General features: G+C 33.8%; 1 protein-coding gene across 5 annotated transcripts in view; it reads left to right on the top strand.

The window, feature by feature from the left end:
- Window positions 1-20645, top strand: part of LOC124157576 (multidrug resistance-associated protein 1) — a 70127-nt gene that overhangs the window by 47151 nt on the left and 2331 nt on the right. For 4 of the 5 annotated variants that reach the window (XM_046532417.1, XM_046532415.1, XM_046532416.1 and 1 more), the window contains exons 23-32: window positions 12297-12386; window positions 12524-12614; window positions 13898-14006; window positions 14254-14380; window positions 14864-14962; window positions 15168-15317; window positions 16912-17070; window positions 17788-17954; window positions 18902-19016; window positions 19132-19211. In XM_046532417.1, the coding sequence (XP_046388373.1) occupies window positions 12297-12386; window positions 12524-12614; window positions 13898-14006; window positions 14254-14380; window positions 14864-14962; window positions 15168-15317; window positions 16912-17070; window positions 17788-17954; window positions 18902-19016; window positions 19132-19211 (1187 nt within the window). Of the gene's footprint in view, window positions 1-5231; window positions 5453-12296; window positions 12387-12523; window positions 12615-13897; window positions 14007-14253; window positions 14381-14863; window positions 14963-15167; window positions 15318-16911; window positions 17071-17787; window positions 17955-18901; window positions 19017-19131; window positions 19212-20645 lie in introns of all 5 variants that reach the window. The other variant, XM_046532418.1, reaches the window with a different exon arrangement.

Below are 20645 nucleotides of genomic sequence, written 5' to 3'. Positions count from 1 at the left end.
AAAAAATCATTTTCTTTTTTGGTAATCGTAGGGAAATTTGTGGAAGTTTGCTTAATTTTATTATTTGTTTCCGTTTATAAGCAAGTCGGATCTCATTAAACGGCTGTTGTATTTCAGAAAACTCAATATGAATAGTTATCCTCTCTTATTTTTTCTTGAGGGCTATAGCTTTTGAAAACTTTTCTATAAATTTTAAATATGGATATTTAGTATGTCCTGAAATATGCACTGAAATATTTGAATTTCTCCTTTTAGGATTGTTTGCTTTAATCTTTATGTGCGAGAAATAGTGAGTTGGAATGAATCTAAAGATACTAGTACAAAGAATTTGCTTATTTTTCTTCCTTAATGTCCTGCAATGACATTTCAGTTGCAGCATGTGCATAGAATTATAGAGCCTCAATCTCTCCTTGCCATTTCATTGATTCAAATTGGTGGCTTCCTAATATTTATCTCTTTGGACTCCATGGGTATCACCACAGAGAAAGATATACTAATAGTGCTTTACAGTAAAAATTGTTTCATAAATGTTGCTAGTTGTGCATCTGATACATCGGTGGATTACTGATTAGCCCTCTGATAGTTGTATTGTGCTAGAGGCAACATCACCCACCCACATGGTGTGTTGTGATATCTATTGAATCAAGTGTGTAGTGGGAACATATTACACGACTGATGTTTTTTTGTTGAAGACTATAAGGTAATCCACCTCTCATGTACATATACAGATGTATTTGTCACCTGGAACATTTGCTATTTTCAAGTAGAGCAATTCATTTTAGCTATTTCAGAGGTATTGAGTATGACAAGTTGGTAAATTGTTGATGGTAAAACATAACCGAATTGAAATAATCCAGCGTCTCTAATTGTTTATAATCTTACTCAGTGCTTGGTTCAAATAACATCACAAAATGGCATAGGATGGTATTTGCCACATCAGCAGAAGGCATATCACTTGCCCATCTATTCATTTGCCGGGGAACTAGCTTCACTTTGATGTTACACTAATAGCCATGCAGTGAGTACCATTATAATAATAATATTTATTTTACGGGCACAAGCCCTTTTACAAATTACAAATTAAAATACAAAATTGCACAATATCGGTACAAAAAATGTACATTATATAAAAAAGCGTACAAGAGTAAAACTGGATAAATGCATTATAAAATTAAAACAGATAGTTAAAAGTCAACTGAAAATAAACTATAGTTAAATACATACAGAAATTTGTACTAAAGAATGATACAGACTAGTTAGGTAGGCAATAAAAAATGGGTCTGTAAGGAATTTTTAAATGAAAATTTTGATTTACTATGGGTATACCTTCTCTGTGATGTTGCTGAATGGAGGTAGTGAAGGGAAGCCACCACTATCCTCCGCGATGTAGAGACATTTTTTACATGCCTCCATCCAAATCTGCTTGATGGGCCAAACACAATATGCCATGCCCGCTCTACCTACTTCCCCCCTCTTCCCTTTACCTCCCTATTGAAGATTTTATTATCAGTCTTGGCAATGCCCCTCTGTTTCAACCTCTAATAGTTAATCTCTAGCAATGCTATTTAAGCTTTATCATACCATGTTAAATTACTGTTTGTAACTCATTATAATGTCTAGTATTACTTGTAGTAGAATTTTTGTGTGTATTTTAAGTGTTGAAGGTGGCATTTTAAATGTTGTTCTTTGAATGTGATGATGGGTGACATAAATCCATGATTGGAAATCACACCTGTTTGGGGGCCCGTAAGGAAGGGGGAGGGACAGTCTCATCAGGGGCCAATTATCATTGTCCGAAGTCATCCTATTATGATGTTTCCTAATCTTAAAATTTACATGAATTTCTAAAGTGATATAATGCATCTATTATTTGGATTTACTCTGAGGATTTAATTGAGGAATCTTTCATGAGATGTATGATTGTCTACGTGTACATACTTAGATGGGCAATATGGTTAAGCAATCACATTCTCTTACAACCTTTTCTTTGACAACTTTATCCCATATGGTGCTCTTGGGAATTCTCTCTATATCGCTGGATGGTATTGCATTTAGATTCATGTAATTTCAGGATCATTTTTCCTTAGCTGGGCTTTGGTATAAAATTTATGCTTTCTACACTAGAAAAATATTTCCTAATTTAGACGTAGATGCATGTTAAATAATAGTTTGTCATTCTGCTTAACACCTCCTTGAGTTAATATGGCTTTCTCAAGTTTTTTTCCTTTTCTATCGTAAGAATTTACATGACCATCATTTATTTTCCTTTTTTGCTGATTGTGGGTAACATTTACAGAATACATACCTCTTCAAAAAAGAGGCGGTAATTTCATTTCATGATGATGGTTTTTTTTATTGATATCTAACATTCAGCAATTTCAAACAGTATCATTTCACTTTGTTGTTTTAATGTATTTAATTGATACATAGGGTGTGTATATTGCTTATTATTTTAAGGTCTTCTTGCATTTCTTGTGTGTAAATAAGTATTGAGCTTACATCATATCTACTATCATCATATATACTTTCTACTATATATTTTGCTTTCTTATTCTGTTGCTGTTGTGATTTAAGTCAAATGGATCAACCTGAATGCGATGGGATGTGACGTGTAAAATTGCTTCATCGTGAAATTTTAGTTAATCGGTTTCATGTTAACGGGTTATTTGAATAGTATTCACTGTGAAGCAGCATCATCATAAATAAAAACACCTGACATTTTGAACAATAACTGATTGGATTAAATTTATAGGTATGAAATCTACTACAATTTCACAATGGAGCCTATTTATTACTATGGCATATGAGATGGTTGATGTTAGGTCCTTCTGTTTTTATGAAAGAGATACCTTAACTTGTTGTTTTAATTTTTATTACATTATAATTGTTATTTTAATTGTTGTTTTTATTTTTCTTGTTATGTCACCTAATATTTTCCTATTTTTTATTTAATTTCAGTTGTTCTCCTTAGTTATAAAGTGTCATGTCCAAATTTTTAAACGTTTTTATAACTAGAGTATATTTCTATAAAAATACTGTTGTTGAAGGCTTGTGATGCTACCTGTTGGCTATTTTTATTTTAATCCCTCTGGGCTGTTTCATTTTCTAAGATCTATCTTATGTGCTTTTAACCAGCTTTTGAGTAGCACTAAACTTATTTTTCATAGTACTTTTTTAAATGAATTCTTATTGATTTGGGTGCTGTAGTTATCTAAGTGAACATTAGTGATGGTCACCTTATCTATTGAAAAAGCTAAGCTGATTCTTAGAGCTACACGCTTCCTTGAATATTTTTTATTTGATTTTTGGTCTCTATCTGATTGCCATGTTAATCTTTTACATTTAATGAGTTTCATTTATTGGAAAGTATCTACTTATAATGGATAAGTACATGCTGTAACTAATCATGGAACAATTTGTTTTGGTCAAAATTTGATCTAGCATTTAGCTGTAGCCAGAAAAATTTTTTAGGGGAGAGAGGATTATCTTATATAATATATAATGTTTTAGGAGTTTAATTCATCATGCCCTTAGTATTCACATTTTTGATTCATATTTCCCTTTTGCATTTGAAAAGTGACTACCACTATGAAACCTTATTAATTAAATATTGTAAATTGAAAATGGTAGATCAATGGGTTCTACTTTTCTGTTACTTTAAAAACTAATAGCTCTCATTATTAAAGACTAATTATGATACGTTATTTTGTTTGTAGTGGGCAGCAAGTCATTTAAAAAATGTTTGCAATAAAGAATGTCACCACTTGCAAAACACTTTAGAAAATCATGAATTAATATTGATTATTCGTTATTAACAATACTGTTAGTAGCACTTAGTTTGTACTCTTCCACTTCCATGACCATTACTCTCAAAATCATTTTTTTGTTCCATGTTGCTTACGCTGATTTCACATTGTCTCACTTGCTTTATTGGCTGATGTGGAGCACACATTTTGAAGTCTAGATTGTTTTCTGTGCTGCTGAATTTTCTTTTAGGGTGCTGTTGTAGTGTTTCTTGGTGATATTTAAGTTGATAAATGTATTACTGTCAACTGTGTTTAATTCTCTTGCTTGAGGTCTCCTTTAATCAGATAGTCAAAGCTTTCATTTTATTAAGTGCTTTCACCTTGTTCAGTCACTCATACCACGCCTCTCGTCGTAGACTTAAAAATCTTTGATTATGTGTTGCCTAATGATTGGGTGTGCTGAAAATGAAAGTGGGTACATCTGCAGCGTTAATTTTGTGATTAATGTCAAAAAGTGGTTGACATAACTGTCATCTCCTAGGAAAACCTAAATCCGATTTCTTGCCATTGACCTGTGGAAGCTGCAATCAACATCTTCGTTCGAAAATGGTTTCTGTTGTTCATTTTTCTTGCTATCACTGCTAGTCTTCCCTGTGTCAGCCTTCTCCATAATACCTTATATATTATGCAAAATTTTGTACAGTATAGATGCACATGCTCTCTCTCTCTTCATCTGCAATGTTTTTATAAGTAGGAGTTTGGCTTTTAATATCATGAGAAATTTGCTATCACAGTCTAGTTGAGTGCATCTATGGAATTCCAGATTTTTCTGTTGAGGAAGTTTAAGTTAAGTTTAAGGAAGTTAAGGCAAATGATTTTAGGCTGAGTGATGTACATACACTATCTTCATGTGGTCTTTCATGTTGTATTAAAAGAAAATGACTACTTTCCATTCAATATACATTTTGCTTATAATATTTCGTTCTGATTTCATCTTGAAATGGTTATCCCTTCAGCTGTAATTTCCGGATACAACTCTGTCTTGTAAGTACTGCCCTCTTTCCTCAGTGCTGGGTCTTCTAATCCTTTTGGAAGTCTCCTCTTCTTCTTGGCTTCTTTTGGGATTTTGTCTCTGTCAGTATGCTTAATGTTTCCCTTGTGCTTGTAGAAAATTTTATTCTTTCTTGCCTTTGGTTTTGCATCTTTTTTTGTGTGTTACTTTTAGTTTCTTAGTCTTGTGATATTTTTTTAAAGTCTTACTTGGGACAGAGCTATTCATCATTGATGACTCCACCCCAATGTTTTGAGAGTAATGTCACTTTCACCAGCAATCTCATGCCTACCAGCTTCTGTCTGTATTGATATCAGAAGACTTTTTTTGTACTGCCCAAGTTTTTTTTTTGTAAGCCCGAGTGTCTGGTTGAATGAAACTCTTCCACAAGCGAGCATAAAAAATTATTACTCTTGGAATCATTATCCTTGCAGCCATTGTCGTTTTCTTTTCTGACCTGACTCCTCTTCTGGGAGGATGCATTGCCGGACGAAAGTTGCATATCCAATTGTTTGAAGGTGTGATCAAAGCACCAATGGTATTCTTTGATACCACACCTGGGGGTCGTATCCTTGCCAGATTTTCAAAAGACGTAGATGTGGTGGACTCCGTCCTTCCGGAATTGTTCTCTGGTGTGGTGTGGTGTACATTTGAGGTAAATACTGTGGCTAACCATCATGCATTTTATGTTGCTTGCAGTGGTTTGTCATCAAAAGTGGTTAACGCTGCTGAGTGGAATGGGATTTTGTTAATTGTGATGTCTTTTGTTTGAAGGGAACAAATTTGTGAGGAGTGTTTCAAAATTCACATTCATCTTTCTCATTAGCTGCTCTTGCAATTTATCATTGTGCTACGTGCATCCTAATGTCATTGCTTATAGTTAATGATTCTTTTATCACATAGGTAGTAACATAGTGACATGAAATAATTTCTCTTTCCAAACCGCAGTGAGTGAAATTGAAATCTTAGAATCATAATTATAGGTTATGTAATCATCAGTGCCATAGTCTTCTGTCTCTGTGGAATAGATTCAGTACTTGATAGGTTCAGTGTACTCTTGATTCACTGCAAAATGAATTTACTTTATGATCTGCATGTTGCTTAGCATCTGAGTATTCCGAGTAAGTCCCTAAAATTTCATGTCAAAGATCTTTTGCACTCTTAATTCATTTTTGTAACTCTCATTTGCTAGAAAGTTATTTTTGCCGATACATTCACATAGTTTTAGTATTGAGTTGTCATAAAATTGGTTCCCCTTCCTGTAATACGGGGGTTGATGGTGGTTTATAGCCCTTTGATTCTTGAAATTAAATGTTTTCTTAATTTTTTATGTAAAATGCAGCATACACTCATGTCTGAGGGTCTCATCATTGCCTTTTGCGTAAATGTGGATAAGCTGATATGTACATTTGAAACGAGTAAAATATCAGATAAGATTTCAGAACCATAGATCAATTTTTTGTGTTTAACCAAGTGTTTTGTCATGTATTTTTGTATTTTTATATGGCAACATTCTAGTTATTTTCTATTCAATCTGTTCCCTAGATTTTGATTTTCCATTAAAGCTTAGTATCAACAAAGCATGGATGAATGGCAAAAGGTATTTGTTTTTTTTTTTAAACAAAAATAACATTTGTTAGGAGCTGTAGTATTTGTTTATACTACATTTGAAGTTGAACCAAAAAATAGGGGTGGTTCCTGCTGTACAGTAAACACCTGATTATCTAGATTAGTGATGGGGAGAGGCAGCACGAATAATCGGAAAATATGGATAATCCAAAATTTCAATTTTATTACTTATAATGTTCATAATTTTTGTAAATCAAAAAATATTTTGATATTCATGCACATAGGCTGTTATTTTCGATAGCTTCTGAGACTCATTGAGAGCTTTCTTCACCTGAACATGGTTCCTTAGATGCCATTGTACCCATATTGCCACATTGCCATTTACTCCATCAAACTCTGTGCAGGCAAGTGTCCGGGTGGGACTCATGTGTTTGCTACTCCCTTCATCGGCTTCCACTTCCCCCACTGCCTTTTCTTCCATTAATCCATTCCTCTTTCATTTGACCTTGACGTTCGCAGCATAAACACCAAAGTGCGACGAATATCTCCCATTCCCTTGGGCTATACAACCGCCTGCTAGGCTGTGGCAATAATTGCACAATTGCAATAGGTTAGTTTCCTTCATCAAAGAAAACGAAAGGCATTAATTGCGATTCATTACCGACCATTAGTGTATTCATAATATACAAATTATTTGGTTTTAGAAATCCCAGTTTAGTCGAATGTCAATGGTCAATTTTAACCTCATTTGAAAAAGGCTAGATTGGTGGCCATGCGATGCCAATCCACGTGACGTCACAGGGACCCAGATACTATACGAGTAGTCAGGAGTTTTACATCGTCTGAGATTACCAATGCATGCATGAGGCACAGAGATAAGGGCCAAAAAAACATCTCTTAATAATTACTTATTAGAATTGCCTAAGGTCGTAAAGTTTCCTTCATTTGATAGGGTATGAATAATCCTTATTTAAACCAATCACTACCTGCTGGCAGCCTGCATCACATGAGTACTCATAGCCTCGCACCAAGGTGGCCTCGGTAGCTGGAACCAGAATGGCATCGCACAGGCTTTTCCTAGCATTCATACTTAGCTGTCACGTTTACGCGCACTTGAAAATTTTCACCTTATTTAATGAAGAAAAATAGATATCGTCATTTAAAAATCGAAAAGCATGAAATACGCACTCCAGGAGTAATAATCTTTCGATTTAGGCTAATAAAAAAAATAGGGAACCACCCTATTGGAAAAATACATTTAAAAATCTTAGATAAGATTATCTTAATTTATGATTGATTGTCTGTCAAAGAAATATTCTTAAATAAATGAAGAGTTTTTCTCTGCCTCTCATCTTCTTCCTCAGATGCCCAAATCTTGATGCATTCCTTTCAAGCAGGTAAAAAAATTATTATGACTTGCAAAGGGAAAATTATAAGTCTTGTGTATCATTGCATTTTTGTGTCCAATTTTAGAGTTTACTGAATGTTCATCCATAAATTCCAAAATTGATTATTTTGTATCTTTCAATCAAGCAGTTTTTTCTGTATTGATGGTAACTGGTAGTGGCCATTAATCTTATGCACAACTGCAATATGGAATTAATTTCATAAGCCCTTAGTCAATTAGCCATTCCAAATTATGCCTGATTGCATTTTATGTATCTAACAGAATGTTTTACAGAAGAAATTTCAACACAAATCATGGTCCCAATTGAAATCTTTAATCATGCATTAATCCTCTCATGAAAGGACATCTTGTTTTTTGTTTATGAATAGAGGGAAAAGTGTGTACTTAAGAATCAATTCTTTGGCAAATAATTGAGTTACTGTGTTCATTGAAGTCTTCCTGCATTATATTCAACTCTGATATTAATTCCTTGGTGTATTTGGTATGAATATGTGTATTTTGCTAAAACACCAGAATGTCAAAGAAAGTATCACGATACTAGATCAATGCTCACTAAAAAGTAAGTTCAATCTATGACTTAAGACTTGACACTTCAGATTTTGTCGAAATGTTACAGTACACTCCCGATTATGCGGTCTAATGATGGGGAGAGACGGCACGTATAATTGGAAAACATGGATAATACAAACTTTCACTGCAATGTCTTGTAATTTTCATAATTTACATAAAACAAACAATATATTATTCTTTATGTCGTTATTCCGTTATTTTAGAGTGCTTCCCGGACTCGGGAGATTTCTTCGCCAGTTCGCGATCTGTTTAGTGTAATATTCCAAACCCTGCCGCGTGAACGGCGGTGAAATATACAAGAATTGCCATGAGAAAAAATTCCCCTGGACCGGGAATCGAACTACGGACCTTTGGCTTTCCGGGCCACTGCGCAGACCACTACGCTATCCAGGTTCTTTAATTCCCATGGCAATTATACCGAGGCTCATGGTACTAGGTGTTTTGCCCTCACGGTCCATCAAGGATGGCAACGCGAGGGAGAAAGGACTTCCAAGAAGCCACAACCGGAAAGCCAAAGGTCCGTGGTTCGATTCCCGGTCCAGGGGAATTTTTTCTCATGGCAATTCTTGTAGATCTGTTTAGTGGCGATAACATGGTTGTACTAGTATTATTAATGCTCAATGTAAGGCCTGATTTCGAAAACCACACATCCGCTGCTGTGTGATCACGGAAACAGAAAAGTGGTTTGCAAAAATGCTTCAAAACCACTGCTCGGTGTCGGAAACTACACTGTCAGGCACCACAGGAAGGGGATTTTAACAGAAATAATAATCCCGGTGTATCCTAGCATTAATGCAGTAATTCCGATAATTTTGTGTCCGATTTTATTTTTTTATAACGATCGCGGAAAATATTGAGCGAGAGTGCAAATCATGCACGAACAATCTGCAACACGGATATACCACAGCTAGATAATCGGGAGTCTGCTGTACAGTGCAACCTCGATATAACGACACCCCACGGTGCACTAATAAACTCTCGCTATAGCGAAGTGTCGCTTTACCGGAGGTGGAGCAAATAATAGCCAATATACCTGTTGCGAACAGATATATAGGAACAAGAGTGGTGCGGCGACAGATAAACATCTATCCGATAAACGTAAGCATAAATCCAGGCGAAAGGCGATGTTTTTTTGCATCACTAAATTTCCTTACTCAAATAACGACTAACTATTCGAACAATTTATAAGCGCTGCACTGAATAAAAATCATGCAAAGCATTGTTTCGTCAATCATTATATTTATCGAACGACAGTTTACCACATAAATTTGAGACTGAGCACTCCATTAACTTCATTTCTAACAGATTGCTAGCAATTACAGAGGTTAAGGAGTCTTGATGAAAGTCTTCCGGTGGTGAAATCCTCGCTATGACGAGAGCCAACACCATAGGGTCTCGTAAAAACGAATTTTTTTAACACGCTTATTATAGGGTCAATTGACGATGCATCGGCTATCCCTTGTAATAGCGGGGGTGTCGCTATAGTCCGTACTCGCTTTAACGAGGTTCCACTGTATTTCTTTCTCTCTAGCCATAAAAATTATTTTTCCACGTTTACTATCAAAAATTTCTCGCTAATTTCAGCATCTTCAATATAATCTTCACATTTTGTATCTAATTCTTTAATGCATTTATTTAGTGGCCCAACCATTTTATGCATGCATTTTGTGGTGTCCTATTTTCCCCTAAATAATCATTTTTTCTAACATAAGAATTGCGTATCAAAATTTATATGTGGTGGTGGTGTTCACGTTATAAATAATGACCGTAATAAATCATGGTAGTAGGGGTATGGTGTAAAACTTAAATTTTTCTTTCACTTTTTCATTGTTTGCTTTAATTATTATTCATTATCTTTATGCTTTAGCCTTAAGTCACCAGATTTAAATTCTATGTGGTTGCCCTTCTGTGCTGGATTTAATTCTGTATGCCCTAAATGTGTATCCCTTAAATTAATTCAGCCACACGAGTCACCAAGTTCAGCTTTTGCTCCATGCTCATATGGGTACAGGCTAGGCATTTGAAAGCTAAAGTAGTTCTTGATAATTTTTGGCTTTGCAAGCATTATGTTGGCTTAAAGAATCTCCTCAGAAATGTATTCTCCAATTGATAACTACTTCTAGCCATAAATTCCTTAGTGGGCTACGATGAGATTATTTAAACCTGATTTTTGTGGAAGGAATTGCTCGACTTTTGAATTTACAATAGTCAAATATAAGAAATAGTTTTTTAAATCTAGAATTTTAAGTCTTTGAATTGCATTAACAAGTGTGAACATTAGGTGTTTCTGAACAGTTACAATAAATATACAGTGAAAGAATATTATCTTTTTGTATACAAAATGAGGCATTCTGGGAATAATGTTGGCCATCAGGTTAGTGAGCATTGAAAATATTTTATGGAATGATTACTCTTTCTTTCATTTTTTCTACTCATGTTATAATTTTTAGGATTGGTGTCAATTAAGTTCTCCCTAAATTTTTATATTGCTGTTACTAACAAATTCTAAAGTAGTTATATTTCATTTCATAAGTTATATTCAAAAGAGACTAATCTCGTATGCTATCAATTCCTAATTGACCACCTATCATCCTTGTATTAAAATTGATTCTGTCATTGCACGATCTTTTATTATCATTTCTGGATTTTAACTGATTTTATTTATACGGGACTCCTATGTTTATGTTCCATTCTACTATGATTTCATTGGTCTGTCTTCTATTCCCTAATTTATTATCCATCACATTTGTTGAAATTAAGTAATTATCATTCTATCATCTATTTTTATGGTTATTCTTCTTTCATTCTCTGTATCAAAATCACTTTTAAGGTAATCATAAAAATGTACCCTGTAGACAGATTTTTAGGGGAGCCTATAACACTCAATGATTTAAATTGTGCAGTACTTATATTGGTACATTCTTTAAACATAATCAAGGTTTTGGTATCTATTGGTACTATTTATACAGTGAAGTATTTATTTTTCCATCACCATTCATAGAATATATGTATTTAAAAATATTTTTGTGGCTGTACTGGTTGAACTTTAGGAATGCAAAGAACCATTTATTTTTAAGACAAAGCAAGTATCGTTATCTTTTATGCATACCTATTATATATTTTGGTACAATTATAAGAGAATACTTATAGTTTTCAAAGACTTAAATTAATTTGTCTTAAAAAAGTATTCTTCAATTTGGCAAACCCAAAATTTGGATCAAGTTTTATTTTACTGTGGCATAATTAATGAAGTATGGGTAAAAAAGATAGATTCAAGTGACTTTGATTGAAATTTTCCATCTTTGACTGTAAATCTTGATCAGATTAATGCTAAGTAACTATTTTAGGTGGAAAGAGTTTCACCATGTGGAGTTTTGCCTGTCCAAAATGCCTATTAGTTCATTTGATAAAGCCTGTATATGTTGTCATTGCTGAATCCAATATTTTGACAAATTAATTGTACGGTATGATGGTTTTTCCGTGAATAAATAATTTTGTCATTTCAAATTGACAAGGGAACATTGTATCTGTATATTTTTGAAGGGTTTGGTATTCTCTGTTTCCTGGTAAAAGCGTATTGTTATTTTCTTCTTCAAATGTGTTAGTGAACTTCATGTGGCAGGGCCAGGGGAGATAACCATTGTTTTATTCTGGATTGTTTCTGTCTCTAGCCAAAGTGGCCCGTAAAAAAAATAATTACTAACGTTTCATATCATGGGTATGTTTAGCTTTTCTTGTGACGTGAATGGATACTTGTATCATGTGAATCACAGCATTGGTCTTGTTATTATATTGAGAGTTATATTATCATTGCATTGTATAATTTATTCCTATTATGTCTAGTATAAAAAGTAGTTTAGTTTGAACCTAATTTTATTGTGGTCTGGAATTGAAGTTACTTCAATCCCTTGACCATTCTAACACATTAATGAATTTGTATACTCTTTTCCAGGTGTTGGCAACATTGTTTGTGATCAGTTACAGCACTCCAATATTTATATCTGTTATAGTGCCAATAGGAATTGTGTATTTTTTTGTTCAGGTATGTTTGTACCACCAGTTGATTCAGGATTAATGGTCATATTCTCATTAATTTGAATTTTGATTGTCTTATTATTTACAGTATAATATTAAGTCCACAGTGTTTTTGCTTAATAAAGGTTTCTCTTGCATGTACAGAGATTTTATGTTGCCACGTCAAGACAGCTCAAAAGACTGGAATCAGTTTCTCGATCACCCATTTATTCTCATTTTGGTGAAAGTATTACTGGTAAGAAAAGTTTCATTTATCAACTTATCCATCTTGTTTTTTTTATGATTTGAGTATCCAGTAACCTTGTGAACAAGGAAATTCTCTTCAGCAGTCAAATTTCATGACATAGAGAGGGATTTAAAAGAACTATGCTTTTCTTTTGCATTTTGTTAGGCTTTAAAATAGCTTTGTATTCGCTTTTTATTTACCTACCTTGCATGGTTTTGTAAAATTATTAACCTTTTATATGAAATGTATGGTCCTTATTCGCTACCTTTAAATACCTATGCAAAATATTTGGCATTGTTTATACCCCAAAAGTCACTTATTTATTGGAAATAGGTATTTCCAGAATGTGGTAGGAATAAAGTATGTACAATAAAGGCTGTCCTCCCTCCTCTGCCTGCTACCATTTTTTTTACTGGTCAGCACAGTACACTATTCATTTCTCTCTGGTCTTATGCGATTTTGGTTGGCTTTTGCATGGGAATGGTACTTGTGTGGTATGAGGCAGACAAGGGGCAAGTAATATTTACCATCCTCAGTTCATCTACCCTGGACCATCTGTCCATATACATGATTTATTCTTGGCCCATAATTTGAAACAAAGTGGATGGTGGTGGGCCAGTGAGGGTGGATAGTGTACTGTATGTTGATTTATAGTGCTTTATGCTTATCTGTTAGTCATTTGTGTAACAGTGATAGAAGGAATCAGATCAAGGTAGGGGTACAAGAGTATTAGGGCTTAACACTATGGAAAAATATTACTTAGGGAAACCTGTGAAAAAATTCTAGATTTGGTACATATACACCCTGGGTCCTATTCATGTTCATAATCCAACCATGAATTTCATCAGTTTTATATCAGGGGTTACATATAGTTGATATTTGTATTAGAATGTTTATAATACCTAAGTAAAAATAAATTGCAAGAAGCTGGCAACAACCTTGAATTGGGATACCACATGAACAGCAGAAGTAAAAGTACCACTCTTTAAAAAAATGCCTTTAAAATTACCTTTCATGATTGTTTGTTGCCTAAGTATTATTTCACACGATGCTTCTGTTTGCTTGCACGAATTTTTCTTGGGACTCGTTTATGAGTCATGATGAAAAAAATGTAGAGGGTGGTATTTCTTATTGAATGTAACTATTTAACAATATGATTCTGAATTTAATTCATTTATTCTTCCCATTGCTTATTTTCATATAATTCTCATTGAATGGGTCATATTTCATTTCTAAGCAGTCTGTGTGTAAAATTTGAAAACCTAATGTGGATATTCTTATCTTTAATGCAGGTGCACCCACTATTAGGGCCTATTGCGTTCAGAAGAGGTTTATTCAAGAAAATGAAAATACTGTTGACTTTAACCAAGTCTGTTATTACCCCAGTATTGTCGCTAATAGGTAAGTCCATTGAAAACGTGTATTAGCGTTAAATGTTTTAATGATGAAATAGTTATTTGTGAATCCTCATGCTTTGAATTCATCATTCAATGTTACAATTTTGTGAATACATATTTATATGTAATTACTCTGTACAAACTAGGTTAATAATTGAAGTCCAAAAAGTGGATGTTGGAAAAATTTATTATTTGAACTTTTCCATTTGTGAGGATTATCTTTGGAAGATTTTATGCTACTTATTCTACAGGTGGTTGGCAGTTCGGTTGGAGATGGTGGGAAATCTCATCATCTTATTTTCTTCACTCTTTGCTGTGATTGGCCGAGACACAATCGATGCTGGTATTGTGGGCCTTTCTGTCAGCTATGCTCTGCAGGTAGATTTCTTTATTATCTATTTTATGGCTTATACCTTCAATCTTTGAGTAGTGGTATATTTAAAGTTGTTAAGTATGAATTTATTTATATTAAAGTCTGAAGCTTTCCTTTATCTGGAATTCATTCCATCAGTGAACAATATGGTTAATGTGTATGGAAATCATGCTTATATCATAATCAGTGTAAATTTAATTAATCTTATTCTCTCAAGAACTGTTCAGTTATTTATTATACCATTGCATCTGTGGTTCTTTATTGTACATTGTGGAGTTAAAATGGAAAAAGGTTTAATATTCCTGCACAATGTAAGATTTTGACCTGTTGATTATGATGGTTAAGTTTCTTGTTTACATTTTGGGGGCTTTCCCCCCAATGACAGGAACTAATATACACAAATTTAATTCCACCACTTTTTTTAATGCTCAGGTAATGGTATTCAAGTGTTCTTTGAAGTAAATTATTGCTGTTTTCCATTTGTTTAGATCACTCAGACCCTGAATTGGTTGGTGAGAATGACCTCTGATGTAGAAACTAACATTGTTGCTGTTGAGAGGATAAAGGAGTATGGAGAAACTGAACAGGTACATCATGTGTGAATATGTACATCATTTGGTATGTGTTCCTTTATTAATTGTGAGAAATGCTACATATACATTGTTAACATCAAATTTATTTTCTGTATTGGGGTTTTTCTTGCACCTCATTGCTAAGTAATTTATTTTAATGTATCTCTGTTACTGTAGTTATTACTAAATGTTTACTCATCTTTTCCCATTTTGGGGACAGGAAGCTCCTTGGGAATTGCCATCTTCTACACCTCCCCCGGAATGGCCCTCTGAGGGAAGGGTTGAGTTCAAAAACTTCCAAGTACGGTACCGGAAAGGACTTGATTTGGTCCTCAAGGGTATTGATTGTAATGTAAATGGAGGAGAAAAGGTGAGTTCGATTGAATTTATGAGCAATTATGTTTATGCATCTTTGTCTACTGTTTCAATGATGTACATGTCTTTAAAGATCACTCTAATTCAAAATATGTATTAATATTATTGTTATTATATTGCCAATTGATAAAAGTTTGTGGTTATGTGTAAACTAGAGATGGGTCGAATAGCAGATTATTCGAATATTAAATCGTAGCTCGAATATTCGAATATCTCAAATACTAGAATTTCACAATGAGTATTAAAAGTCATTCTTCTATTTCACTTGATAAATGTATTTAAAAAAAGGCATATAAGGGAAAAATGTAATTTTCAGTTGCACTTTTCCTGAGGTATCTGTTTTGGTGATACCAATTAGACAGACTTGTTATCTCCAAATTGCAAATTGATTTTTTATTATATTGACATTATTTGAATCTTGAAATACATACATGCTTTTTAATCGTAGATCAAGAATAATGGCAAAAGGGAATAATTCTTCTTGCCTACTTTAAATGGAAAAAAGCAAATCATTGACGATGATGACTATGATGATGTTGATGTCTATGCGAAAACTTCTTAGTTTCTAGGAAATTGATAATGCTCTTCACATTGGGGATAATGGGGACTGCACTTCCACTAGTAAGAAATGTTCCTCTTTCAAAATCATCCAGAACATCAATAAATTGCTTGATGGATTCCCACTGTTGGAGTTATGTCAACATTAAAACTCAGGTTAAAGGCAGCAAATATTATTGCTTGCCTCGGTTCCAGAAAACACCTCATCATTTGCAAAAGGGAGTTCCATCTTGTGGGTTCATCCTTAGAATGAGAAGTGGTGAAAATAATTTTTTGAATGTTGGTGCCATGATGGTATGCGTTCTGTCAGGGGCCTGCATATGCGGTTGTTGAAGTCACTGACGAGACGCTCATGTTTTTTGATACAATTTAATGAAAATTTTGATCCTTTTTCAACTTTAACGTGGCATTACGGAGCCATTGTTTGGCACAAAGCAACAGAACTGACGTCAGGGGAAGCCCGCATCCTTGTAGTCTTCGAATCCGTGATGTTCTTTCCAGTTAGTGGAAGGATTCGGGAGCTGTAGTTGAATGCTTGACGGAAGGTGCCTCTAAAGTCGATTTTTTTTTTTTCGCCATTTTCAATTTTTTGGGGGGTTTTCGGATATTTTCTCCTGATCATTTTCGATCTCCTATGTCGAACAATATCTATTCTCCACTCTTATCCATGAATTTGATGTTGTTCATCAACTGTCCTAAAGGGCGCTGCATGCACTAAATGGCTAGTCCTCTATGTTGCTTCCAAGTCAACTACCAATGACTTGCATGTATCAGTGTATCGTGCGAAATTAAAAGTATTCGAGATCGTGATTTTAAAATAATTATTCGAGGTCTCGAATATTGAATACTTTCTAGTGTTTGAGGTATTCGAATATTGGTGGATACTATTAGCACATCTCTAATATAAACCATCCCATGCATTTAGATTGGCCATAATTTCAGCATACATATACCATTATCAGTGTTGTTTTGGCTTGCCGTTTCACATCACATTATGTTATTGAACAATGATAATTGTTTTCATTCCATAGGTGGGCATTGTTGGACGCACTGGAGCTGGAAAGTCATCTTTAACTTTGGCCCTTTTCCGTATAATTGAGTCTGCTGGTGGCAATATTCTTATTGATGACTTGGATATTGCTAAAATGGGTCTTCATGCATTAAGAGGCCGTCTTACAATCATTCCTCAGGTAATTTCGTCCACCATTAATTTCATCAAAAGTTATGAAATTTTTGTTACATATGGTTTGCTACACCCGATTATACTACGACCAAACACAGCAGAGAAATTATATTCTAGAAAAGTAAGGCACTCATGAGTGATGCTGCTGTTATTTTGTGAATAAAGATAAATACATATGTAGGTACATTTTGTAATAAGTATTGTGAATTCAATGAATGAAATGCCTTGAACTCTCAGGAAAATATCATAGTAAAAAAACTGGAGTGGCTTATGATAATCTATTTTGACTATTTCTGAAATTGTTTTATTTTGATCAAAATGATTTAAGTTTTATTCATGCACAGAGCTTTATTTATAAGGATATCTATTTATGAATGGGTTTAATGTTTAGCCACACACAACTTTTTTTCCTTGAAAGAGAATATGTACGTAGAAGCAATGGCAAATGTAAATTATTGTTTCCTCAGTTGTTCTGATGGAATCTTAACCCCTATGCTAATTGCTGAGTATAGTTTAATGAGCTAATGACAGTGTTTAGTCAAATCTACCAATCCCTTGTCAGGCTTCTCAATTTTCTCAAATACATATTTGCTTGGTATAACCTTTTCTTGAATGTCTACATCACATCATTAATCACCCAGCCTGAAATAAATTGATATTCCCTTATCATTACATTTTAACTCCATTCTGAGAAATGCTTAAAAAATCTTTTGTTCAAAAATAGGATCCAGTGTTGTTCTCTGGTACGCTGCGGATGAATTTAGATCCATTTGAAAAACACTCTGACGCTGACATATGGAGAGCACTGGAGCATGCTCACCTGAGCAGTTTTGTGAAGTCTCTCTCTGCTGGTCTACAGCACGAAGTTTCAGAAGGAGGCGAAAATCTAAGGTAAATCAAGAGAAGTCCTATTTATGTATTACAATCTTTCAGATCCCACTTTTTAATTGTTTATTTGAATATGTATGTAATGAAAGACCTCAATCTTAGCTTAGAGGAAATTCTATTCTCCTTTTTAGAAAATCGTTTTTATGTGAAAATATTTCTAATTTGTTTTATAATTTTTTTGTTAGGTTTTTATATCCGAAGTATTGCTATCTCTTTGACTTTGTTATGAGCAATGTATAATGCATGTTACTTGGAGCTGAGCCGTTACAGTGAGGTACTCTCTGCTCAGGCTCTACTCCCTGCTTATGACATCAATATAAATGGAAGAAATTACCTGTAAACCCAAAATCTGAGGTTTCTTTTCCAAAATTTTGTTGCTTAGGTGCCATTTTTCTATTTTGGGCCCAAGTGTAGACTTACTTAGTTGTGCCTGAGTTTTCATAATTGTAGGGGTTTGTTCTAGGTTTCTTTTTACATTCGCTGTTCATTGGAAGGGCAATGACTTCGAAATAAAGGGGTTTTCCTAAATTTTAGTTGTATTTAGGTTTTATTGTACATTCATTCCCATTTGGCCACAAAATTGTGCTATTATATACCCATACTGACTTCAATTTTGTGGCGTATTTGTGGCAAAAACTCCATTTCTTCTCAAATAATGAGTGTTAAAAATTTTTAATATCTAATAACAATAATAAAATAACTCATCCACAAAGATAAAATGAACAGAGTCTTGCAACTGCTTTTGTTGTTGCCTTATTGTAGTTTTGAATTTTAATTGATAATTCCTAATACAATTTACACCACACCAGTCACTCTGAATGTGATATAGCATGTCAGTCATAGCACTCCTCCACTGGCAGAAGGTTGAGAACATGTCAGTGTACATGCTCCCTAGTCGTAGTGTTAATGTTATCACTAGGTTTTTACATCTTGTTGTTCTATGATTACAGTGTTGGTCAAAGGCAGTTAATATGCCTTGCCAGGGCCCTTCTCAGGAAAACTAAAGTACTCATCCTGGATGAAGCAACTGCTGCTGTGGATTTAGAAACTGATGAATTGATTCAGGTGATGATTAATTTAACTTTAATTATTAAGTAAAGTGTTTTTAAAGCTTATAATATTCAAATTTTATGAAGTGTTGGTGGAAGTAATGGTTCTCATTGTGTATTTTCTATTTTAGACAACCATCCGGACTGAGTTCAAGGAATGCACCATTCTTACAATAGCTCATAGGCTGAATACCATAATGGACAGTGACAGGTATTTCAATACATTTGCTTGCATTTTTCGTGGTATTCCACTGAAATGCTTTCTTTAACGTGTTATGTGTGATATCATTTTTATCCTGTTTTTGTCTATGCCATGCCAATGATTAATTATTTTCATTTTTAATGGATTGGAATCAAATCTATTTGAAAAAGTTTTGGATCAAAACTAAAAAATTTTGCGTTGAATCAAACCAATCTGAAAAGATTACTTTTTTACTTATAATTCTAATGAACAGGAAATCCATGCTTTGTCCAGCATGAGCTGTTGAATACAATTTCATTGAATTTCTTACTGGGAAAGAAAATCTTACTTAAATAATTCATTGTCCCAGTTGGTGTTTTTATTGATCATTAACTTAATCTTTTATGTTATAATTGAGAAATGGATTGCATAAATATTTCATACCTTTCATGGTTGAAAGTATTTCAGTTTGAATGCAAATTGAATGGAATCATATGTGGTTTGAGTTGATATTATTTCATTTTTTATGCACCTTTAACTTTTGCGACAATTAGTTGTGTTTCATTATATTTTATCATTTTTTTCTATTTACCATCACCCATATTCCTAATTAGTGTATACATTGCTAGTCTTTCTGTGGTTGAATCATGTTCATGTGTTCATGTCCCTATTTTGCTTCCCATGTAAATTCAGTGTGTGCCAATTTCAAAATTTTATTTTATCATAACATTTATATTTTTAGTGTCTTTCATTGTGTTTTACCTTGAGGAATGCCAGGGTGAATTGTGTGTTTTTAATATTATTTTGAATGCCAACAATTTTCAATACCTTCCTCCCTGTATTCTTAATTGATATTTCTAAATAATTATTTGTTTAAAGCTGAATTTAAGTCACCTTAAGGAAATGAAGAAAAACTGTAATAAGACATGCCTTTACCTAAATTTTTATGTAAAAGCATTATATTTTGGAGTTAATGGTGAATGGTATGGAAAAATTCCCTAAACACGTGTATGTACTGCGGCTAAAAATCTGCGTGGCTACTTTATATTTGTAGCTTTAAGAACACAATGATACCAGATGATGTCATGCTTTGTGTAGTGCATACAAGTGGTATGCTGAGCTTTTGCTTTGAGTGTTAAGTCATTGGCACATGTTGAGACGCATAAAGATTTATTGCTTTCATTTGGAGATCAGGGAGAAGTAAAGATTACAATTCTTTGTAAGTTGTGAACTCTTCATGCCTCATCCTAGGGTTTTATTCATCATTTTCCATTTTTTGAAGCTGCTATTATGATATTGTTTTGCGAAGGTACTTAAATAATGAGGTAAGGTGTGCCAGCTGCACAAGAATGCGTGAGGCATTTGATTTCGTGAATATTCCTGGATGGAAAGGTGAGAAGCCATTGAAATAGGGTTTAAATTTTTTATTGGTTGTGAGGTGGTTATTTCTCTATTTTTTTATTC

The sequence above is a fragment of the Ischnura elegans genome, chromosome 4, assembly GCF_921293095.1.
Source record: "Ischnura elegans chromosome 4, ioIscEleg1.1, whole genome shotgun sequence".
Classification (NCBI taxonomy): domain Eukaryota; kingdom Metazoa; phylum Arthropoda; class Insecta; order Odonata; family Coenagrionidae; genus Ischnura; species Ischnura elegans.
This window is presented reverse-complemented; position numbering and strand designations above follow the sequence as displayed.